The sequence below is a fragment of the Mauremys mutica genome, chromosome 5 (assembly GCF_020497125.1).
Source record: "Mauremys mutica isolate MM-2020 ecotype Southern chromosome 5, ASM2049712v1, whole genome shotgun sequence".
NCBI lineage: Eukaryota > Metazoa > Chordata > Testudines > Geoemydidae > Mauremys > Mauremys mutica.
The window spans coordinates 135,215,435-135,240,751 of record NC_059076.1 but is presented as its reverse complement, the minus strand read 5'-3'; the positions used below and the strand labels follow the sequence as shown (position 1 = coordinate 135,240,751).

The 25,317-nt window shown below is 41.8% G+C and overlaps 1 protein-coding gene and 1 long non-coding RNA gene across 4 annotated transcripts in view; one reads left to right on the top strand and one right to left on the bottom strand.

Moving 5' to 3' along the window:
- LOC123371359 overlaps positions 1-750 on the bottom strand; it is a 12,589-nt gene extending 11,839 nt beyond the window's left edge. For 2 of the 3 annotated variants that reach the window (XR_006579772.1, XR_006579774.1), the window contains exon 1: positions 310-750. This is a non-coding gene — a long non-coding RNA (uncharacterized LOC123371359). The remainder of the gene's footprint in view (positions 1-309) is intronic. The other variant, XR_006579773.1, reaches the window with a different exon arrangement.
- Positions 605-25,317, top strand: PANK2 (pantothenate kinase 2). The gene is made up of 7 exons (XM_045018883.1): positions 605-1,123; positions 12,683-13,035; positions 14,108-14,361; positions 15,468-15,644; positions 16,861-16,984; positions 21,010-21,135; positions 21,662-25,317. The coding sequence occupies exons 1-7, from the start codon at positions 688-690 to the stop codon at positions 21,710-21,712; spliced, it is 1,521 nt and encodes a 506-aa protein (XP_044874818.1). The 5' UTR covers positions 605-687; the 3' UTR covers positions 21,713-25,317.

Below are 25,317 nucleotides of genomic sequence, written 5' to 3'. Positions count from 1 at the left end.
GGGGCTGCTGTGGAGAGTGGGGGCCGCAGTGCGCAGCTGCCGTGGAGAGTGGGGGGCTGCTGTGGGGAGCACAGTGCGCTGGGGGTGCGGGGGGGGTGTTGCTGTGGGCAGCATGGTGCGGTGGGCTGTCGTGGGGAGTGGGGGGGCGCGGTGCGGTGGGGGCGGAGGGCTGGGGGGGGCTGCCGTGGGAGGCATGGGGCTGGGGGTGCGGTGGGGGCGGGGGTGCAATAGGGAGGAGGGGGCAGGAGGTTTCCGCGGGGAGCGGGGCTCGTAGCGGTATCGGGGACGGGGGCGGGGGCGGCTTTGTACCGAGCAGGCCACTTTAGGCCTCTGCTATTTGCGTATGTTAATATCATGCAAATGAATCGCACGCTAGTCTGCGCCGCGGCGCCCTCTGGGGGAATTTGCCCATCGCAGGTTGAGCCACGGAGCCGGACGCGGCTTCCTCGTTGGCCGTGTTGTTATAGCTACGGTAGTTGTCAATCATTCCTCTATTCCCGCCTCTCTCCGTCAACCTTAGCGTTCCATTGGACAGAATCCCTGTCACTCTTCCTCCTAAATCGTAGGACTCAAACAGTCCCCCGATAAATTCGTGTGAAACGCCCTATGTGAATTCTCGCCACATTATTCGTTGAATTCACCTGTCAATATCCGTGACTGGAGAACATAATTGGCCCAGGGTGATCGATGTGCCGTTTTCCCGCCTCGTTGGCCATGTCCCACTTCTATTGGTCAGTTCTCTTGTCGCTCTGGCCTCTGAAACAGACGATTGGCACAAACTCTAGGGCTGTCCCACCCCCCAGGAAGGGGCACGCTCGGGGCCGCTTGGCGCCGGCGCAGTGCAGGTGTTGGCTGCGGCGGTGGCGCGCGGCTGTCGCTGCTGAGGAGAGCGGCCGGGCCGCGCTGCGGATGGAGCCGCTGCAGAATGGCGGTGGCAGCCCCGAGGCGGCGGCGGCGAGCGGCCCGGAGGAGAAGCGGCGGCGGGAGCCCGTCCCTTCGTGGCGGCGGCGCAGCAGCTGCGGGGCCGGGGCGGACGCTGACAGCGGGGCAGGGCCCCACCCCCGCGAGCGGGGCGGTTCCGTGTCCCGCCAGCGCCTCGACTCCCTCCGCAAGAGCCGCCCGCGTAAGTGATGCGGGACAGGGGGCAGGTGATGCTGAGGAGGGGCGGGGCTGGGGAGGAGGGAGTGGGGCGGGGCGTGGTAGGTGGGCGGGGCTGGAGAGAGGTGGGGGAGAAGAATGGGGCGGGGGGGAGTAGAGCTGGGGGATGGGGGGGGGTTGAAATGGGAGGGGGGGCAATGAGAAGTAGGTGGGGCTAGGAAGGGAGTGTCAAAATGTGGACCTAGAGCCTGGGTGGGGAATGAATGAGGCCCCCAGGGCGTGGTGCCATGGTGATGGGGGAGAGCTGCCCAGGGCTGAGTGAAGGGGGAACTAGGTAGGGTGGGTAAGGAGCAAATGAGATCAGAAAACCAATGTCTTAGGAATGCTGTGTTGGAAATGGCATGTAGATGAGGTAGCTGGCAAAAGGGAAAACAGCCTTCATCTTAGTATCAAAGAATCCTGTGGCACCTTATAGACTAACAGACGTTTTGCAGCATGAGCTTTCGTGGGTGAATACCCACTTCTTCGGATGCAAGAAGTGGGTATTCACCCACGAAAGCTCATGCTGCAAAACGTCTGTTAGTCTATAAGGTGCCACAGGAGTCTTTGCTGCTTTTACAGAACCAGACTAACACGGCTACCCCTCTGATACTTCATCTTAGTATGGCATGGAGCAGCTGCTGTTCAGGTGGCTCTCACCCATGGGCTTGGCTTAGCAATATTCAAGCAAAAGTGAAAGGTTTATTTGCACTGACGTTAGTTTTTTGTTGGAAGGAGGCAACTCTACCTTAAAGTAATAAGATAACTGAAGCAACCTCAATATGAGGTGTTATTTGTGCATTGAATAAAATGTGCTAAACAGATGAGTCCCAGTAGATTTTAGTCTGATAATTTTTTCAAGCCCTGATTATTATTATTTTTTTAAATCAGGTGCCTACCAATTTAATTTTAGCAACCAATCTGCTAAACAGAAGTTCTGAGGTATAGCCCTTACTATAACATAAATTGGGAATTTTAACCAGAGTTTGGATCATGCTGGTGGGCTCTATCTTTTGCACTGAAGGCTCTCTCTGGCAACAGGAAAGGAGCTCTCCCTTCCATCATACCTACCTTACCCCCCCCCCCTCTCTCTCAAATTATATATATATATTCATAATAGAAGGCATCCACTGGTCTGGATGTTATTTATGGTAATTGTAGGGAACACTACTCAATGCCAATTTCACACCATGTGAACATTCTAGGCTTCCCCGCCTCCTTCCTCACTTCAAGTTCAAATTCTGCAGAACTGCTGCAGCAACACAGTTGTGTCAGGAAATGACTTCCAAAGCTGAAACTGCATAGTTGAGTAGAAGACATTAAAAAAAATTGTCCCTTTATTAGGTTCCTATATATCAATTAGGAACCTGTTGATATATAGGAAAGTAATAGCCATAAGAAAGGGTATGTGTCATTATAATTACAGGTAAGGAAACAAACTTTCTCTTTATGATACATGAGCATCTACTTGCATGGATATGGGAAATAGCAAGCGGCAAATACCAAATTCCATGGTGGGAAAGAAAGTAAATACAAAATATTTCTCATAAAATGACCCTAGGAGAAATTAAAATGGAAATTTTTTTGTTCATTTTTGTAATTTGAGACTTTATTTGCTTGCTTAGTTTGAGGGATCCTGAAGGAGTCAAAGGTTGCATTGGCTGAGGAGAGACAGTCTTATATTGTTTGAAGGAATTGCAAATCTTGGGGAGGCATACTGACTTGTATAAAACTCTGTTATTCCAAGCTATGGCTTTAGAGAGTCCTTTGCAAACTTTGCCTTGAGGAGAGGGATCTTATTGGATTCTTTGCATGCTTAGTGTATAACTTGATCCATTGAGAAGACTGAGTATTGAAGACCTTCAATCATTTAAGATCCCCATAAAGGAACAATAATATATATGACTTTATTCACTCTTTGATCCATTGTTGATAGACGTTAAAGCCCATTTCACAATCAAAGTAGATTTCTATTTAGAGCAAAAATAAGGGCACCTTTTTATGTTTAGAAAGTTAGTACCCGAACTAAGGATCATCTTTTTAAAAGAAGCATTGACGATGGGGTTCTTTAATTGACCAAGTTTACTCTCCTAATTTATGTAAAAAAACAAATATGGGGAAGCTTCCATTAGGGAATTGAAAAGGCTTTGGAGGGCTACAAAACAAGGTTGAAGTGTCAGTTTCATCATATGCCTCACAGGAGAATCCCAGTGAAATAGAAGATGTGAGATGGCTGGATCTAGAAATGTTGGGTTAATATTCCTGAGGGTTGAAGATTGAATCATGGGTATCTTTATAAACCTTGGGAACTGCAGCCTGAGAGACCAGTGTGGTCTATTTAGGATTACAGATAATCTGTCTAGACTTATTTTCCAGATCATTGATGATTTAAGAAATAAGGGAAAGGCATCCATGAGTAGGTCCTTTCACAGGTAGAATGTGTGTCTGTCTTCCATGTTCAGTGATGGCATTGGCAAGAGTACAATACTGGTACCCTCGTGTTTTAAGTTACAAGTCTAAATGAGAGAACCACTTAATGGGCAGGTGATCAGAGATTGTCCTAGTTTAGCTCCCGCTTATCTGGTGGTGGTATGTGGCAAGTGATCCTTTTGACCTTGAGGTTTGTCTTGCCTTGCATATAGGTTGCACTAGCCTGCTTCTTCAAGAATGAAAGGATTCCAGTGGCTTTGTAGTTCAAGTTGATGATCTTTGTTCCTTTCTAGTAGTTTGTGTATGCTATTATTGACTGATTGTTGCTTTGTGGAATAAAAAGATGTTCCTGGAAATTTATGTGAAACAGGGTTCCTGTGAGATCTCCAGCTGCTCTTGAAGTAATATCAAAATCTTAAATTAGTGCCAGTTCAAAAAGTATTTAATAGTGGGCATTGCTCTCTGTATTTGCATGTGCCCAATGCTAATGTACATATGAAAACCGATCCAGAGGGAACTTATTTTTTTCCCTCGTACTGGCACATTTACTGGACTATGGCACAGTTAAAAGAACTTTTTCTCCACACAGTTCGTAAGTACATTTTTGGTAGTAGGTAATGTGGTAAATAGCCCAGACGAAGAAAGAGGGTATCAATATCATATCTATTTTGATAAGACTGTAGGAGAAGATATGCCAAATGACCTGGACATGAATAGACCATGTTTTCCCTCAAGTGTAGGATATGAAACTGATGATGACTAGATCCAAATGATTAATGGAATCTATGCTGTAATGGGTGTTGTTTCTGTTAACAGAAACAACAGGTTGAACAAGTCTAGAATCCACTTATCTTTGTAGACACTATGAACAACTGCAAGAAAATACCTTGCATATGATTTGAGAGCAGCATTGCGATTATTATTCCTATGCACAGATATTTGTTTTTCTTTCATACAAATGTACTGACCTAGGAAGTAGAAGAGGAAACTTCAATAGTTCTCCAGTAGGGAATAGAGTGCATGGTATATCTTTAGCTGGAGAGCATTGTGGAATGAAGTATTTGGAGAAAAAAAAAATCTTGGGTCACACAAAGTTTAGAATTTGAGCATTTAAAAAAAAATTTAAATTAAAGGAAATTTCTAAGCAAAGTTGTATCAAATCATAAAATCTAAACATTTCATTTTGAAAATGGTGAAACTAAATGTTTTTATTTTTGTTCTTGTTAGTTTTTTTTGGTTAAACAATTCAGTGAAATTGGCGTGGATTCATGAAAAGTTTCAGAATCTACATCTTTTGCCAGAAAATAGTTTTGGTAGAAAAATTACACCCAATTCTTGACATAAATTCTTTTGTCCTGTTATCTGATTTCTGTGAAGGGGCTTCTGTATCTTTCAACCTTTCAGATACTATATATTTGATCAAATCCAGCCAAAGATGTAAACTACGCATAACATTTAGAACAGAAAGTAATGTAAATAACTGGCGGTAAAAATAAAATATTTTGGAAGTTATTTTGTTCTCCTAAGTTTAAGTCCTTATTTAAATACCTTTTTTTGATTTGAAATTTTATATAAAATGTTAATTACTAATGAAGCTCCATTTTAGAGAGGTGAAGAAGTGTAGACTTAGTACAACTTTTTATTAAATGTGTAATAAGTTGTATAATTTCCATAATGGTACAAGGTGATTAAAATGTAATACAGAATATTTTAGTAAGTAGAGAGATGCTGTCCTACATTTAGCTGTCATCTGTCAGTTTCCAGTGCTCTGTAGGCTAAGCTTCTTGTTAGCTCTTAGTATAATTGTTTCATAACTTAAAGATCAGTCTGAAATACAGTTTGAGCTTCATAACTTTTTGAGATTCGTGATTATATTACTATTTTTCACAGGGTGGATTTGATTTCAATCAAATTGATTTAAATCATGATCATTAGTCAGGAAGACTCGATTTAATCATGGATTTCTACATAAAAGTGCATTCTTCTTGGTTGTTATAACCTTAATACATATTCTTCACAACTCAGAGATAGGTGTAGGTTTCATTTTTAGAAGGTACACACTATACAGTTTTAAAGTGATTTATTTTGAAAACTTTTCAGATTAGTGTTACAGCTATATCAGAAAATGAATGATAGTTTGGTTATTTACCAAAGGTAATTGAAGGAGATATTTATAAAGTCATTGGGAGGTGAATTATCTCCAGTTCAACAGGTTAATCATTAATATTTGGAGGATTTTCTTGCCATGCTGTATTAGGAGAAGAACATCACAGACAGACATTTACATTTGTTTTATTTAACTAAAACAACATCATTATGTATTCTGGATTTTTTTCTTCAACAGCAAACATATAATATTTTAACAAAACAAGCATATTAATTTTTGAATTTAGTTAAACGTTCAAGTTTTTTAAAATTAGGTTTGTTTTTGTTAAAATAATTTTTAACTAAAATAGTTAAATGAAATATTAAAAAAAAATTAAATTGACTATGTCAGCCAGGTTAACATGAAAAATTTAAAAGATTGGCTTCTGCAGCTAACTCAGTCGTCTTCACCTTCATTTTCCTGTTTGTTCATAATCTGGAAAAGGAAAAACAAGCTTTCCTGCTTTTTCAGGTCCCAAACGATTTCTCAATTTAGAATGAATTAGTCCAAAGGAAGAAAATACTCTTTCTACATCGGCAGAAGAAGCTACTGCTGTTAAAAGTGAGATTATCACTTCAACAGTCTGCGAATCCAAGTGCTTAATTGGCTTCCACCAGTTCACTGGTGTGACTTTCTTTAAAACATCATCAGCAAACATATATTTATAGAATGGTTCACCCTTAGCGCTGAAGTTTATTCAAGTTGGCATTATGTAGGGATGATTGCTGGATGTCCATGTCATAGCCAGCTCCTCATCTTCAGCAGTTAAGGTTTGATCCTGGAACTGAGTATTGAGAATATTTGCAAGAAAATGAGCTAGAGATAGTGCTTGTCCCATTTGTTTTTTTAATTCTTGTAATTGAACTGTCATTGCATATTTCTCTTTCTAAGATCGCACTCAGTTCCTTCCAAATTTCAACAGCCTCAGCAGTAAAACAGCTGTTTCCCTGCATTTTGTTCAAAGCTACAGAAATAGGCTTCAGGGGACTCAGCATGTGTTCAACATTTCTCTTAAGCCCAATGTTGAGAACTTTGGAGGTGACAGTGCCATCTATTTTTTCACAGTTTTGTTGACAAAACTGTCATCAGATTAGGCCAGTTCTTGATATAATGCTCAAAACAGTCCACTACTGAGTTTCATCGCACTTCTTGTGGGAGAGTTAGCTTGATTCCTCCCACTTTTTTCAGAGCAGCTGCTGCAAAGTAGTTGTTACGGAAGTATTTTGCAATTTCAACAACATTAGCCTTTATTTTTGGAACACTGAAGTCTTTGGCTAGGAGGTGCATCAAATGAGCACTGCAGACGTATGTTATTAGCTTGGGACTCTCTTCTAAATTTCTTCTCATCTTGGATACATTTGCAGCATTGTCTTTGACCAAGCTGCGTACTAGACATTTGTATTTTTTTTCAGTTTGTTATAGCTTTTACTGCTACTTCTTGTAAGTATTCTGCTGTTTCTCTTTCATACACGTTATCCAGCAATTTGCCTGCGACATCTGTTCTGTTGGGTGGACTGTATCCTGGTCTTAATGACTGAACTATGTTAATGAAGTGTGGGTTCTCAGTCATAGGGAAAGGAGAGTTTGTTGCAGAAACAAACAGGGCAATATTTTCATCAATTACCTCTTTTTGTAATCTGCTGGTTCTTATCACAAACTTATCTATGGTTGTTTCTGGATGATGGAGATGGTTTTTGTTTTTGTTTGTTTTTGCTACAGGTGATATATTGTGGCTATGTGACATACATGATGTGACTGAAACACTATCATTGGCAGATAACTCAAACTATAGAAAATGATGGTGATCTTGAAGGTGGATAGTCTTCAGAATCTTGTATGTTGAGAATGGATTCTCCTAAACAAAATAAATAACTGCATTGACTTATTATTACCATACTACTCATTTAGATTTACTCATTGCATTCACTGACACTCAGTACTACTTTAAAGGTGAAATTGTAAAAGGAATATCTGCCTATTTCAGCTATTTATTTTTTATCACAACTGCATCTAAAATGATGGTACCATACAGTGACAACTACACCTCTACCCCAGTATATCGCGACCCAGTATAACACGAATTTGGATATAACGCGGTTAAGCAGCGCTCCGAGGGGCGGGGCTGCACGCTCCGGCAGATCAAAGCAAGTTTAATATAATGCGGTTTCACCTATAATCGGGTAAGATTTTCTTGGCTCCCGAGGACAGCGTTATATTGGGGTAGAGATGTATATTTTTTTTGCTCAAACATGAGAATTCAAGAATAGTCCAGAAGGAAGACAGGCAATCCTTAAGAAAGAAGTATGAAATAAAAAAGTTTACCAATCTGAAGATCCTGCATGTTCTTTTCATCATCTTCAACGCAGCTTCCTCCTGAGAAGGAACAGGTCTCATAATGTTTCATTCAGGCAACCAGGGCTTGCATATCTTTGTTGCACTGTTTGCATTTTGCATGCATGCCTGTCTTACCCACCGGTAGAGGAACTTCATTAAAATATTCCCAAACTGGGTCTCTTTTACGGCTACACTCAGAAAGACCTCAAGACTTCTGGAATATGCTGCTCAAAGTTTCCCTTCTCACATTTATCGCCAGACTTCTTCTTATCCAGATCCATTCTGCCCCTAAAAATCTATTAATTGAACTTTTTAAATCTTTGTACTTTTAGAGAGAGGTAAGGGATTGATGCTGTGTACACAAATTTGCAGAGGGACAATAGGGTTGAGGTCTGTTATTTCTCACCTCTATATATTATTATGTATTTATTTTATTTATTAACAAGCATGTTATCTTTGGAGACTTTGGAGTCTGAGAACTGCAAAACTAAGCATCTGATGGTATCTTCTAGACCGAGCACGGAGTCCCATTGGGTAGATAGAAAGATTAACCTAAATAATCTATACAGAAGCCCCTGGGACCCCATAAAATTGGGTCCCTAATCCATGAACTATTGGAACTCATTTACAAAACTTTTCTTAAACATTACATGAATATATTTCCTCATACTATAGAATTAGAATTTATAATCTCTGTTCTATGATGAGATCTCTTTGAGCTATAATGTGTCTTAATTAAAACTATCTTTAGATAGGTTTTTTTCCTCAAGAAGCATTTTATCAAAAAAGTCTGATTTAAATTACAAAATCAGATTTTTTGATTTTTTTAAAATAAAATCACTGATTTTTATCCACCCTGATTTTTCATCAGACACTTCCAGAGTTTGTATAAATAAGAAAACAAAAAAAATTTATTCACTCTACCAGGTTCAAATTCCATAATGTCCACAACTGCTAGATGCTTTACAGAACAAATAAAAGCATTACATGTTCATTGCCCCAAAGAGCTCACACTTTAATTTTTCACTTGATTTGAGGATTAAAAGAAAAGGAGTAGGACAAGAGTTACTATGAGAATAACACATGGTTACTTAAGGCTTGTCCACACATGGAGTTATTCTGTAATAGCTAGTTGTTTGGGGCAGGAGGGTTGCAGAAAGCTGGATTGTGTCTGTATGATACATGTACCATCACGTGCTTAGTCTGAGCAGTGGTTCGGGGTGTTTTGCCTCCCTCACTCCACGGGAATCTGCCTCAGGTCTCCACAAAACTCTCATGGAGATACTGGGCAATCCGCTGCCACAGGTTCTTTGGCAGAGCTGCTTTGTTTCTTGCCCCATTAATGGTAACTGTCCCACGCCATTCTGCCATCATGGGGGGATGAAGAGGGACTGTTGCAGCTCACAGGTGAGCTGCTTAAGGGCCAGGGTGGAAGCTGCAGTCTTGGAGAAGACCCTCCCTTGATTCTCTGCTCGCCTTCAGCAGCAAGATATCTTCCATAATTAACACAGCCTGGGGAAAATGTGCAGACAGTAATGATTATAAGCCCCCGCTGCCCCAGTGCTGGCTCTCCCCAAGAGCTATGTGCCCAGTGTACAGTCCAGTCCTGGAACACTAATTTCCCCAAACAATACTGCTTCTGTAAAATGTTGGCAGAATTAGAAAGTGGTCACAAAGAACTAAAGAGGATTATGGTCATCGACCAGATCCAGCCTCCTATATAGGCAGCGCCAGCGGGCCTTTAAATGGTCAGAAGCACACTCAACAGTCAATGTGCACTTGCTCAGCCTGTTGTTGAACTGATCCTTGCTGCTGTCAAGGTGCTGTGTGTATGGCTTCATAAGCCATGGTATTAAGGGGTAGGCAGGGTCTCCAAGGATCATAATGGGCATTTCAACTTCCCCTACTGTGATCTTCTGGTCCGGGAAGAAGGTCCCTGCTTGCAGGTTCCTGAACAGGCCAATGTTCCAAAAGATGCATGCGTCATGCACCTTTTTGGACCAGCCTGTGTTAATGTCCGTGAAATGCCCACAGTGATCCACAAGCGCCTGGAGAACCATTGAGAAATACCCCCTCTGATTAATGTACTCGATGACTAGGTGGTGTGGTGCCTGAATTGGAAGATGCGTGCCATCTATTGCCCCTCCACGGTTAGGGAAGCCTATTTGTATAAAGCCATCCACAGTGTCATGCACGTTGCCCAGAGTCACAGCCTTTCAGAGCAGGATGTGATTAATGGCCCTGCACACTTCTGTCAACACGCATCTAATGGTGAACTTTCCCACTTCAAACTGGTTGGCGACCAATCGGTAGCAATCTGGAGTAGCCCGCATCCACAGTGCAATTGCCACGCGCTTCTCCAGTGGCAGGGCAGCCCTCATTCTCGTGTCCTTGCGCCGCATGGCTGGGGTGAGCTCATCTCACAGTCCCATGAATGTGGCTTTCCTCATCCGAAAGTTCTGCAGCCACTGCTCGTCATCCCAGAGATACATGACGATTTGATTCCCCACCACTCAGTGCTTGTTTCCCAAACCCAAAAGCAGCATTCCGCTATAATCAGCACCTCCGTGAATGCCACAAGCAATCTTGTGTCGTAGCTACTGCGTGTGGCGAGATCAGTGTTGAACTACTCTTGCCTTTGTAGTTTAAGGAATAACTCCACTGCCACTCATGATGTGTTAGTGAGAGCGAGCAGCGTGTCGGTCGACAGTGCAGGATCCATTCCTGCAAACCGAAGAGGCAGAACACGCAGTACACAAACCATTGAAAGATGGCGCCAAATGCGGACAGAAGCGCTGGGATGCAAAGCAATGCATCACGGGGCATTGGGACAGGACCCAGGATGCCCCACGACCCCCTCCACCTTCCCACAACTCTTAGCGGCAGAAGAGGAAGAGATGCTCTGAGGGAGAGCTGCCCAGAGTGCACCGCTCCGAATACCACTGCAAGTGCCGCAAGTGTGAACATGCTGTTGCGCAGGCAGCTGACAGTGTGAACACAACAGCGGTTTCCCTTCAGTCCTTTCTGAGCGGTGCTGTAACTGCCAGCGATGTAACTCTGCCAGTATAGACATATGCTCAGTGTCACCCCTAAATACAAGGTGGAACAGCTTGTTTAGCATAAGTAGTTAACACATTTCAAGAGACCATTCAAGGTGAAGTGGCCAGTTAACACCTCTTCAGTCATAGGTGGGAAAGGAGAAAAAGAGAAGCTGAGAGCCAGTCTGTTGTTAATAAGCCATAAATCCTAGTGTCTCTATTCAGTCCATAGTTTTTAATCTAGCAGTTATGAATTTAAGCTCCGAGGCTCATCTCTTGCAGGTTTCCTTCGAGGATGAGAACTGAGAAGTCAGATATAGAGTGCTTTGTGAAAAGTGTTCACTCACAGGTGATACAGTGTTTTTGGCCTGGTCCACACTAGAAAATTAAGTCGGTGTAACTACATCACTCAGATATGAAAAATCCACACCCCTGGATGGTGTAGTTAAGCCAACCTAACCCCCAGAGTATCACAGAATCCTAGAATATCAGGGTTGGAAGGGACCTCCGGAGGTCACCTAGTCCAACCCCCTGCTCAAAGCAGGACCAATTCCCAACTAAATCATCCCATCCTAAATCTAGACAGCATTAGGTTGAAGGAAGAATTCTTCCATCCACCTAACTACCGCTGTTCAGGGAGGTAGATTGCCGACAGTCCTAAGATGATGGGAGAACCTCTCCCATCAGAATAGGTGGTGTCTACACTGAAGCTCTACAGCGGTGCTGCTGTATCATTTCAAGTGTAGACAGGCCCTTTGTGTAGTGATTGTCTTGTTTCACCCACATTATTAGGGCATTTAATGCACTGAATGAGGCACACCACGATTTGTTATAGGCATGTGTAGGATCCATGGATCTTGAAAGGTATGTTGGGGGTGTGTGGATCATTGTAGCAGTGGATATATGTCTACAAGTTTTTTACATCTGTTGTTCTGGCAGGTTCTGGTGCTGCTTTGAGGTGGTGTGTCTTGGCCTGTGGGGAGCTTGCTTCTGCTGATGAGGTTGGGGGGTTGTTTGAAGGCCAGAAGAGGGAGTTCAGGAAAGATTTCTTTTAGGATATGGTCCCCATCAGATATCTTGGCACAGGGTTAGACTACTAGACGATTCTTGTGGTCTCTTCTGACCCTATGGTTCTATGATTCTAAGTATGGATTGTAATTGTTTAATGATACTCTGTATAGGTTCCAAGATGATGTGGTCGGTGATAACTACGGGTATGCGTATGGAGGGGGTTTTGTCTCCATACTGAAGCAGGTTGTCTTGGGGTATTTGAGTGGCCTGTTCCATGATACAATCTACTTCTCTGGTAGAGTGTCTTTGTTTGGTGAAGGCATTTTTAAGTGTGTTAAGGTGTGTACCCCAGACTTTCTCCTCAGAGCATATCTGAGTTCCTAGCTAGGTGAGTTTCTTGGTGAGTTTGGGATGGTTACTGGGTGTGTGAAGGTAGATGTGGCTATTCATGGGCATTTTGTGGAATTTTTTGGAAACTGCATGGCATGAAATTGTTTATTAACAAATGGGTTTACTGTGCAATTTAACATCTTTGTTCTGCAGAAATTAAGGCATTATAATGTCTTTTTTTTTTCTTTCATCTTAGTCTTTCCATGGTTTGGCTTGGATATTGGAGGAACCTTGGTCAAGCTTGTTTATTTTGAACCAAAAGACATCACTGCTGAGGAGGAGGAGGAGGAAGTGGAAAATCTTAAAAGTATCCGAAAATACCTGACCTCAAATGTAGCCTATGGATCTACAGGCATTCGGGATGTGCACCTGGAACTAAAGGACCTTACCCTGTGTGGACGTAAAGGCAATCTGCACTTTATACGCTTTCCTACTCATGACATGCCTGCTTTTATTCAAATGGGCAGCGAAAAACACTTCTCAAGTCTCCACACTACCTTATGTGCCACGGGAGGTGGAGCGTACAAATTTGAGCAGGACTTTCGCACAGTATGCATTTTTGGCTTCTATACACTTAGGATATGGTAGTGAAGTCTCATGTAACTTGAAAGATTGTAAGATAAAGGCTGAAAGTAATTTCAGTCTCTGACTTAGCCTCTGAAAAGTCTAGTGTTCTAAATTGAGCTCAAGTTTAATATGAGCTAGAAATAAGCCCACATCTGTAATCACAGATACTTACTATTTTAAGATTGTGCAGCTTTGCTGTGACTCCAGAATTATTCATTTTAATTTCCATTAAATATGCCTTTACAAGACTTGAATAGTCATTAGACTTGCGTTAACTCTGCTACCTACCTTAACTTTATTTTTTCCATTGCTGTCTATTCATGAGCTTAATATTTGTTTCATATTTGCCTGATTGATTAACGTTCATTTATAACTTATATTGCTGTGATTTGGTTAAGATTCCATTGAACTAAGTGGTAAATTAACTGCAAATGACTTGCTTGTCTAGATTCATTATAAGAAAGTGTGTTTCATTATAAGTGGAATACAGGTGTAGATAATATATTTATAGCCTTATAGTATGTTAACTTTTTAGGTAAGGTTATACAATATATTTATCAAACAACCAAAGGTTGAGGGGTCTGGTGCAGGTCCGGTGCTGCAGTGACCCAACTAAAAGATTATCATGCTGCTCCCTCCTGGCTCTTGTGAGGAAGTCAGCATTTTCTCTTTTTCCCTTGACCCCTTATCTTTTCCGGATGTTGTGAGGCACTCTGGGCCTGATCCAAAACCCCAGTGAAGTTTTGGGAAAATCTTTCCATTGGCATTGGCTCAGGACTTCTATTACTTCCTACCCAATGGGGTGAGGATGTGCATGAACCTCGTTACCACGTTGCTAAGCACTACACTTAAATAGCACAGGGAGCATTCCACTCTGCACAATACAGATATACGTGGGAGAGTAGGAACCCTCATGTGATCTGCACTCCACTCCTCCTGCCACCATTCAGAGCAAGGAGGGGTACTGAATGCACTGGTGAGTGCATTTTTCTAGCCCTGAGTATAAAAACATTAGACCTCTTTGGCTCTTTCATAATTTTATTTCCTTTAACAGGTGGGTGACCTTCAACTTTGCAAACTAGATGAACTTGACTGCCTTATTAAAGGAGTTTTATACATTGACTCAGTTGGATTCAATGGAGATTCAGAGTGCTACTACTTTGAAAACCCAACTGATTCTGAAAAATGTCAGAAGCTCCCATTCAACTTGGAGAATCCATATCCTCTCCTCTTGGTGAACATTGGCTCAGGGGTCAGCATCTTGGCTGTGTATTCCAAAGACAATTATAAGCGGGTAACTGGGACCAGGTAAGATCTATAAATAATGTGATTACCTTTAAGAGTCTTGGAGCTTGGCCTGTACTCATGTGGTAAAAGATAGATCACATCTTCATGTACAAGTTGCTTTAAAAATGACTTTTGTCTGACAGAGCTCTTTGTTGCAACATAATATAGTACCTCCTCATCTCACCCCCAGCAAGCAAAGGTCTTTTTTGTAGTCTGGATGGCATGTCACAATCATCTCCTGACCACAGTCAGCCTCCTCAGAAAGGCCAGTTCTTGACCTGTTCATCCTTGTACTACTGCAAGAAACTTTTTTTTTTTTTTTCATCAGAGGAGTGTAAATCATATTTTGGAAACAACCCAGGTATGCTCAAATAGATGAATTTTTAATGTGATCACTTTAATTCCATTATTCAGGGTTTGGATTTTGACTTTTAAAAGATGTACTACCCATTATGAATGGTGGGATGGTGTTCACAGTTGTAGTCAGGTCTGAAAGAATAATATAGCCACCTATTGTACAGCAGAGCCAAATAGATCTGTGCATGTGAACTTTCTTGGACTTCAGGAATATTGTTACAAAAAAAGTACAGACTAGGAGTGCACAGTGCACCTCAGGAAGGAAAGTTTTATTATGCATCTTTGTCAGCATGTGTATGCAATGATTCAGCAGAACGTACTTTTTCCAGGCTTTGAACAATTAGACCCAAGTTCTGCAGTGAATCCCATATGGGCATACCCTTGCAGATGCCTGGAGCTCATTACAGGTTGCCATCTTACATTGTACATAGCTGTTTATTCAACACTGTTTAGTGAATATTGTAAGCGGAGAAAAAACACTTCTTGTTTAAGCAATAACTCTGGGGAAGGATGCTAAGCTGTGGGTTTATCTGTGGGCTGTGAAGTTACCCTAAGGAAGCAGATTTAAATGTGGTAAGAAAGGAGACTTAAATCTAATTCCTCTTTCTAGATTTCCAATGAGAAGGAAATTAAAAAATGGGCAGCCCAGCTAATTCTTGGTATTCAGAGGAGTTTAGCTACAAAACTTAATTAAAAAACAAAAATAAGTCATTTTTTCCCCTCCCTCTCTTCAAAATGAGAGGTAGAAAATATTGCTTTTGTTTTGTTAGTCTTGGAGGAGGAACATTCTTTGGTCTCTGTTGTCTTCTTACTGGCTGCTCCACCTTTGAAGAGGCTCTTGAAATGGCATCCCTGGGAGACAGCACAAAAGTGGATAAACTGGTGCGGGACATCTATGGAGGGGATTATGAGAGATTTGGACTGCCAGGATGGGCAGTAGCATCCAGGTAAGGATATACCTTGAGTTTTTGAGGATGCGTATAATGTGCCTGAATTTAAAAACTGAGGCAGCAAGGGTATATTTTTAGCACCTCTAGTTTTTTTGTGTGTGTGTGTGTGTAACTGGCACTGTGGAGAGTAGACTCACCATTCATGCCCCCCCCCCATCGCTGGGCATAGCATAGTAGGCTCTCTTCTCTAGTGCCCCCTACTGACAGCCTCTCCAGCCCTGCATTGGTGTGCTACCTCTTGTAACCCATGTAACTTTTGGTTACCCTGGAAGGAGTGGCTCTAAAAGTCCAACAAACAATAGTCCCATGACCTCAAGTTCTGATTCAGTAGTTCTTCCACTGCCGGGTCTCTGGGGTCTTTGCACTACTTTTTCTGATGGGCAGAAGGGGAATCCAGGCCTTTCCTCTTCTCTGGGTTCCAGCCTAGGGATGCTGCATTAAACAGGCAAGGTCTGTCTACTCAAGCCCCATGCTCCCACCTTCGGCTACTTCTTGCCTTGGACATCTGCAGGCCTCCCCACAAATCAATTCCTGGGCTCCCTGTTCACCTATGTTCCTCTCAGGCTCCCTGAGGTCTTGCACTTCACCCTTACTTCAGGGCGGTGGCCCTGGAATTCTCCAACAAACCCCAAACCAAAAGGACAAACTTAAACCATTTCTGCCCTTCCCAGACTTGAACTTTAGTTCTTCCCAGGTCTGCCCCAATACTGTGCTCCTCAAATGAAGGCCAGCACCCGAGGGCATCCTCCTGGAGTCTTGTCTAGTTTGAAATCCACCATAGGAGCGAAGTCTCCTCCTGTGGTTTATCCTGATTCTCTTGCTTCACCTCAATCGGACCATTCTCTCATTCTGGGTCTCTTTCTAACTGATCGTTCTCTGTCCTTTTAAGGAAACCTGACTCGTTTCCCGTGGACCTGCTAATTCATCTAGTTAACCTTGAATTGAGCTCTCAGGCTCTTGTTAACCCTCTCAGTACCGTGGTGGGGTTTATACCCCATCACAATAACATAAGTCTATTTTAGACAAACATTAACTGTGATTCATTGTTACCGGATTTTAGTAATAGAGGCTGTAACTACATGATTGGAATTTTACATAATTCCATTAAAAATGATATTGTGCATTCATTTTGGAATTGCGACATTGCTACATGTGTTCTGATGCTGCATAGTTTCCTGTAAATGGACACTTAACTCTAGAATTTTTTGCACAGCTTTGGGAATATGATGAGCAAGGAGAAGAGAGAGTCTGTCAGTAAAGAGGACCTGGCAAGAGCAACTTTAATAACCATCACCAATAACATTGGCTCCATAGCACGGATGTGTGCACTTAATGAGGTATTAAGAAATATGGAAAACAGCATATAACCTCTTCTTTTTTTTTTTTTTCCTGAGACACATTTAAATCAGTTTCTCCTGTGTGCTACCTGTCTGCAGTATCTTGTTTTCAATTCTTTAGAAACACCTTCATACATACCTGTCCAGTTGCTCCAGTTTAAATTGTAACCTTAAATTTCCCTTCCTCACCTGCCCATATGGTCCAGTCAAATAGTAGCTCTACAATTCAAAGCATTGTAAAAAATATAATAATAATAACATGATGTGTTGTCATTTATTGATCCAGTCAATTTTCCTTATTATTCAGGAGGTAAATTGCTTTTCTGGGAGAGTTGAGGGAACTGTGGAACAGCAATGTGTGTTAGTCTCCTGGAACTGCAGGTAGAAAGTGATAAGCAATATCCTGTTTCTTCTCAGGCACAAAATTATTGTATCCTGTCACTGCTAAGAATCCAAACTAAGCGCATCAATGAAAAGAGAACTATACCTGCTGAAAGAGGACCTTCTGTATGTCATTTGTTCTAGTTACTCTTGGATTTTTAAGCTAACACAATGCTCATGGGCCTTAGTGGGGTTGTCTCTCTGAGCTCTGTGCTTTCAGCTTCTTTACAGTGCTGCCTTGTTGCATTCATGTCAAGCAGCATTGTACAGGGCTATGAAAGAACTGAGACCTGTTCTTCACTTTATTTTGGGGCTTTTTGAACAGGATTGAGTCCGTCAGGTTGAAGCATGCGTCTAACTTTCATAGTTCTTATCAGCATACAGTTAGTATTCTGCACTAGTGCAAGGGCAATAAATGTACAAGGCACTATCTAAAATGGCAGGCAGAAACAGTCCTGCCCATGATACGTTCGTCGTGTCCGTGTCTTCTCCCCCCTCCTTCCCCCATTCCTGCATAAATCTAATGAAGACAAGGCACTGAACGATTCAGGTACAGGAAGATGTGGTGAACTCATTGGTGTGGAGAACAGGAGAACACCATGTGAAGGTGTCACATTCTGGGGTACAATCCACACCAGTGAGGAGTTGTCATTGTTTCCCCTGTAATCTGGGTGTCTCACAATGCTTTACTGCTGCAGCTCCCACCTTGGGCCACTCACAAACAGCCTAACAGCATGCACATTACACCCTGAGTATGTCTGTATAGCTCTGACCCCAGCAGCCTGTCAGCAACACACGAGCCACACTCTGACGTCCAGCAGCCTTGGTTACTATTTGCAGGGTGACCACAACACACTCCCAGTCCCAAATTTTCCCTGAAAGCATTTGTTCTGCCCTCTCCTGGACAGTTCAGCTATCATAGTTTCATTACCCCTGTGAGGGGTCAATATCCAGCAGACTATAAATGGTGTTACCAAAGAGCTCAGTTTAAACACAGCACTTGATTATCTTTAGTTTCTTTAACTACAAAGAGAGAGATTTTAAATGAGTACAAGTTTGAGGTCTTAAAGTCAGAAATGATTAAGAGAGAAATAAAACACTTTCTAGTAACTATGACTTAACAAACTAGACTTGGTTCAAGGTAAAATCCTTACCACATGTTCCCAGCAACAGGGCTAACCAATTTCTCAGGTCAGAACCTTTCCCAAAGTCCAAAGGCTGGTTCTTTTGTCTCTTAGGTGAAAGAGAGAGAGAGAAATCGTGGGGTGATTTTGCCCCTCACTCTTATAATCAAGTTACTCTTGGAAGTGCATTTTCCTGAGGGTTACCTCTAGTTAAAGTTCTTCCCACTGTGAGGATGGAGAGTGTTCTGATGAAAAAGGTTCCATGTTATTGGTTAAAATGCAGCTAATTCTGTTCCTGCCCCTCTCCATTGCCAAAGAATGGCCACTTGACTTGTGATTGCCAATCAGCTTTGACACCTTACTAGAGGCGTCAGCTTGTCCTTTGTCTTTGAGAAGCAGGTTTACCCCCTTCCCAGAGTTGTCTGGTAAACACATTTCAGTCATAATTTCAATTTTATGTTAATAACTTTACATATAATGTTGTGACACACATATCACCATGACATTCTTGACCAGTGAGTTATTAGTTTTCAAATGATACCTCACAAAGCATATTTTATATAAAGATGATTACAATGGTATGTAGGGGTGCATTCTGTCACAGAAGAATGCATGGAAGAACAGGTTTGAAGGACCAGAGATGGTGCTCAATCATGATGCTTCTGTCAGTTTGGAACCTTAAAATTCTATATTGATTGAAGGACCAAGAAGCTGCAGCGCTCCCTGAACCAAGTAGGGAAAACATCTTCTTTTCAAGAGTATAGTTATTAAAACGTGAATGGAGATTGTTTAAACCCAAAATGTCACTTTGCAGAATCAGGGATGATGTACCACTTTACTGCATAAGGTCACTTAAACATTTGGATTATTCTGATTATTGGTTTCTTGATCTTCATTCTGGTACTGGGTGTGGAGGAAGCATGCTCTGCACTTTTAGTTTGTGGGACAAAAGGCAGTGTGGGAGGAGGAGTACCCTTCAATGTTCAACAGCATCCCTCTAGCCCAGGGGTTCTCAAACTTTTTAGCAAACAGAGGACCCCCATTTTGTTTTAAAATTTTTCAGGGACCCCAAAGCCTCCCTGCTCAGCCCTTGCCCTGCCCCTTCCCTGAGGCCGTGCCCCTGCCCCACGCCTTCTCTGAGGCCCTGCCCCATGCTCACTCCATCCCCCTCCCTCTCCCCCACCCTCACTCACTTTCACCAGGCTGGGGCAGGGGATTGGGGTGAAGGAGGGGGTGCAGGCTCTGGGAGGGAGTTTGGATGCGGACTTTGGGCTGAGGCAGGGGGGTGCAGGAGGGGATGAGGCGTGCGGTGCTTGCCTCTGGATGCTCCCAAAAGCGACTGGCACATCCCTCTGGCTGCATCTCCTAGGCGGAGGGCCAGGGGGTCTCTGTGTGCTGTCTCTGTCCACAAACACCACCCCTGCAGCTCCTATTGGCCTCAGTTCCCGGCCTATGGTAGCTGCGGAGTCAGCTGGGTGGGGACAGTGCATGGAGACACCCCCCCCCCCCCAGCCCCTTGCCCCAGGGGCTGCAGGGATGTGCCCGCCGCTTCCGGGAGCAGCAGGGAGCCAAGACAGGTAAGTCTGTTCCCCAGCGTGCTGGAGGCACACCTGGAAGGGAGGGGGAGGAGTTTCTCAGCGGGGCCCGCAGACCCCAGTTTCAGAAACGTTGCTCTAGCCAGCTGAGACTGGTATTGTTAGTCCACAAGGGGTTCCTTTCAGACTTGTTAGCCAGAAAACTTATGGCTGCAACTCAGGTCTAGAGAGTGGGTATAAAGGGGTGTGAAAGGGATTCTGGGAAAGAACCTACCCTGAAGTAACCTGGATGCTGTGCTTTTAACATAAACTTTATCAACCCCCTTTATATTTGGATGCATTTTTGAGATCCTGTTTGACACTTTTCAGCTATCACTGTTCATCCTCTCCCCTTCAATGCAGTCTCTGTCTCCTCTCTTCCAGTATCTTGAACATCTCAACATGCCTCTTGATTTCATCCCACTCTAGTTCCTCTTGTTCCAGCACACTGCTGCAAGACCCCAGTCTGCTTGATACTTCATTCTTTCTCAGTTGCTGTTCTGGTCTGTTGGATTTGATTGGAGTTTTCCTAATGAGGATCTAAATATAGAAAGCTGCAAATACATCACGAGTCTCATCTCAGCCCTAGACACCCTTCCTCTCACTCAGACAACCACCCTCCATCTAAACGTCCTTTCTTGCATATCTGTTCTTTCCCTTGGTATGAACAAAGGAATGAAGAGCATGGATATTTGGGGTGCTGTGAAGTTCAGTAGCCAGACTTTACTCAGTTTAACAAATACTGGCAACTTTAACTTGGCTTTTAGCTGACTTTTACTGCTCTCAGTCAGAAGCCATATTTGAAAAGCTTCATGTATTCTCATAATTAAATGCGAAAGTGTAATATATGGATTCTCCTTCACTGTGATAGCCCTTTCATTGTTGTGAAGATGCAATGGAATTCAACTTAAAGGTTCACATACATATATTTTTTTTATGTTTGCAGAACATTAATCGGGTGGTTTTTGTTGGCAATTTCCTGCGGATCAATACAATCTCAATGAGGCTTCTAGCATATGCTTTGGATTATTGGTCCAAGGGGCAGCTGAAAGCACTTTTCTTGGAACATGAGGTGAAGTTACTGTTTAAATCGATTTTACCTTGCCAAAACTGAAGACATTTTTATTTAAAATTATCTAATTATAACATAGCAATGTTGACTTTCTTGGCATTGGCAACATACATTTTGCAGCCAGTTCTGTGCATTTGTTACTATAGCCACAGTTATTGAAGAACTTCCAGTTCTAGGACACTATCCATGTAACATTTTTGTTTCAGAAGTTAAAAATGCAAACTTTGTCTACTTTATTGCTAACTTTGTAATAGCTTGCTAACTTCCACTTCTACTTCTGAAAACTTTTCACCTGCATATCTAACAATGTAATTTAAAAAAAAAATGGTTTCCTTGTATAAACAGTATAATTAGGAGTTGTAATAACTTTACATACAGTGCTTGGGAATAGTTTTCTTCTGTTTTCTTTTATAACCAGTATTTTGAAATTGTATTAATATTTTTAATATTCCTGTGCCAGTATTCATGTCAAACATATTTAAACCTTGAATCTGTTTAATAGAAACTCTTGCCTTTTGCTTTATAGGGTTATTTTGGAGCAGTTGGTGCTTTTCTGGAGCTTTTGAATTCAACCTGAATCATTACAGAGCCTGCACATTGGACATAAATTGCAGGAGCTTCTACTCTATTGGAACGCCCGCATTTATTTAGCTTTTTTTAAAGCATCTGTTAAGTGACTATTACAGTAATTGTACATGACCTAATCATTGCGGAAAAGGAAAGGACAAATGAATTTTTTGTAAACAGATAAAAGTAATCCTGAATCTTAATGTAGATTAGTTAATAAGAAGAAATATATTCTGAGCAGCAGTTTTTATTATAATCTGCTACACGTGTTGAGATAGTGTGGGAAGGTGTGAGATGGGGATAGTTTAATGTGAGACGTTTGCTATCCTGTTCTCATAAGACTTCTTTTTAAAATGCCAAGTGTCTACATTGTTAACTATTTTATATTTCACTTGCAATGTTTGTACATATGGGATTGAAGGACTTTAAGTATTTGTGGTAGTATTGAATAGTGTATTCTTTAGAAATGAAAATTATCAAAACAGAATCCAGAAAGAGATAAAAACTAACCTTTTTCCAAAAGTCCTTGTTTTTTGTCCTCTTCTGAACACTATAGTGGCCTGTAAAAACATCATCCTACAATCAGTAATGGCTTATTTTCTTGCAAGACAGTCACTGTGCATATACACTGTTAGAGAAACAAGAAGTAAGGATTAAATCTTTTCTGGGTCTTGCTTTCTGTAAAACTGCGTAGCAGCTTCCTGTCATCTGCACCCTGGTGACTCCTTATAAGTTTAACAGAAACTCCTCTGGATGTGAGGGTCAAACCCTTATAATGTAGTCTTAGCAACATGCAGTGGTTATCTCACTTGAAACCCACTAAGAGTAAATTTAAGAATATTTATAACTGGTGTGTTACTTTTTTTTTTTTTAAAGAATTTTATGTAACTGTACCAAAAATGATGATGATGCTATTCCTGATATACGCAGGCTGTTCTGTATAACTTAATATTCTGTAGATGTTTAGTAACTAGATAACAACAACAAACGTAATCCAGATTCAGGAAGAAAATCAATCTTCTTTCCACATCAGCATTAGACAGACAGACACCCCCCCACCCCCCCCCCCGGGTGTGCGTATTCCTGCAGAACCCAAACACTTCATTGCCACGGTTTCAGATTCTCGAAGACATTGACCTTTCAAGATGTTAAACTAGAAGATGTTCTGTGAGAGAACATTCCTTCCATGCACAATAGGTTAAGCAACATTGGCAATAGGCTACCCTTAAAAGAGCTGTTTGAAACAAGCATGTAGCTCATAAACTAGCCTTTTGTCTGGAGTAATTGTCAGGTTCCAGGGTCCCTCATATCCTTGGAGCTATAGTCTTGGGCTACTAATCTGAACAAAATGTCTACTGGGAGGTTATAAATGCTCTCCCTCCTCTATGGATGATACTAGATATTTCAGTATAATTTGACTGCAGGGGGTTGGAAGCAGTTGCCCCTTAAAAGCTACTGCATCTTAACTAGTTAACTGATGTTAACTAGTGTTGCTGCTGCTGCAGTTTTCTGGAAAATGGTAATATGGCTTTTCTGCTAAATAGCTCAACTAGATGTAGAAACCCGGTTCAGACAAGAAGATTGAATACCATATCTGGTGAATAGATAGCCGGGATAGATTCTCGGCTAGTATAAATGGTCATAGCTCCACTTGATTTCAGTTTACACCAGATGGGGAATCTGCCCCAGAGTCTTTAAATAACTTGTCCTTTTTAGGATTTAGTAGATTAATGCATCGGCCTCCTTATATTTGGGTTCATATTTGCAGTGGATCTCAAATGAAAGCTCTTTGGTCTTATATAGGCCCTGGTGGATATTTTTTGATCACGGCATAAAAAAAACACACAAGTCTGATAGTTTGACATGATTAGTAATCCTGAGTTGAAATAGTTCAAAATTAAGGTGTAGTAGCAGAGCTGTGGGATCGGTGGGGGTTGTTTTAGGGCTTGATCCTGCAATCTGCAGACATCACCTGCAAGGTACTGTGTGTCCCTTTAACTCCCACTGCAATCTATGAGAGCTGAGTGCTCACAGGAGGTGCTCTTCACCTTGCAGGATTGCTCCCACAGTGTGTCTGTATTACGAGCTTGGGATGAGAAATAACTGGAAGTTGAGAGTGCCTGGGTTTTTCACAAGATCAGATCATTTGTTTTATTTACTAAAGGCAGTGCTGTTAGCTACATTGCTGTATGAAGCACTAAATGCCACCAGGTTTGTTGTAAAATAATGTATTTTTAGAACTTATTCAAGAAATTCCAGCCTCAGCAATCTAGTTGCAGACAAAATTGATGATCTAACATCGGATGAGAGAATCTGGAGCCTCTAAATCTCTTCAGCTATATTGGTACATATGAAGGACTGTACCATTCAAGAGATTCAGCTGCTAGTTCTCCACTGTACACCAGAGTCCTTTTCACCTTTTCTGCAAAGAAGGCAATCTTCCCAGATAAGTGGAAAAATAAGTAACTACTTAGAAAAATTGCATTAGCTTTTTAAGCGTAATATTGCTAACTTCGATCATGCAGTGATCTGCGTTCAAAATTTGAATTAAGCTACTTTTGGAGGTGCGTGTTTGAGGAGACAATATTTCATGACTAGGATCTTGGATTTGTGCTTTATTATGATATCCCAGTAAAGATATGATAATACCAGATTGGTTTAGAAATAAATCATACCTAACATACCTAGTTCCAGATGTAGTAGAACTTAGATTGTAAGCTCCTTGGGGCAAGGCTGTTTTCTATGCCATGTTCTGTATAATGCTCAGCAAATTTTTGATGCTCAGTGAATTTAGACAACTTCTGCAACTTGCTTGGTCACACAACCTTAACTGGAATTACAGTCCTTGCTTCAGCTTTGGTCTAGAATGCAGATGAAATTCTTATTGCCTTCATCTGTTAGGTTTAAGTCTACCCCTGTGCAGACCCTTTGTACCATTGAACCCCTTATTTTGAGGTATAAGATGCAGTGAGCGAGTGTGGGCCCTCTGCATTGCTGAATGTGAGATTTGAATGATGCAAATGGCGTCATTTGGAATCCCAATGCAGAGGTGAATTCATACACTTAGTGTTTTAGCAGCAGGAACAAAGGACCTACACTGGACCTCTCAGAGATTAACATACATAAATGTTGGTTACAGGAAAGCGGCTTATCTTTCTATAGCAATTACTTGGAGCATGGTCGTGAGTTAAAGGGTGATGAAAGAGGCTATGTGACAATGCTTTCATATGGGCTTGTGTGCAAATGGAACCTGTGGAGGGAAGAGAAAGGTACATAAATTCTGCAGTAAGCTATCTGGCCTAAAATCAGGTCATGTGCCATGTTGCAGGTGTGCACATGCCAAACCTTGGAACTGAAACTGGAGTAAATAAGCAAGCCATCTAGTGTCTTGGGATTTCCCCTTTCTTGGCTGCTTTTCCCCCAGTCACTCCATTTACATGTATATGTAAGATGTGTTTGGGTTTTTTTTGGGGGGGTGGGTGTAAAAATAGAACCTGCAGTTGTGGTTTGCTTAAACACGGAACTCACCTTTGTGGTGATGTGGGGTTTTTTTAATTTGTTTTGGTAAAACTTTTTTAAATTTTTCTTTGGATAAAATATAATTATTTGTATATA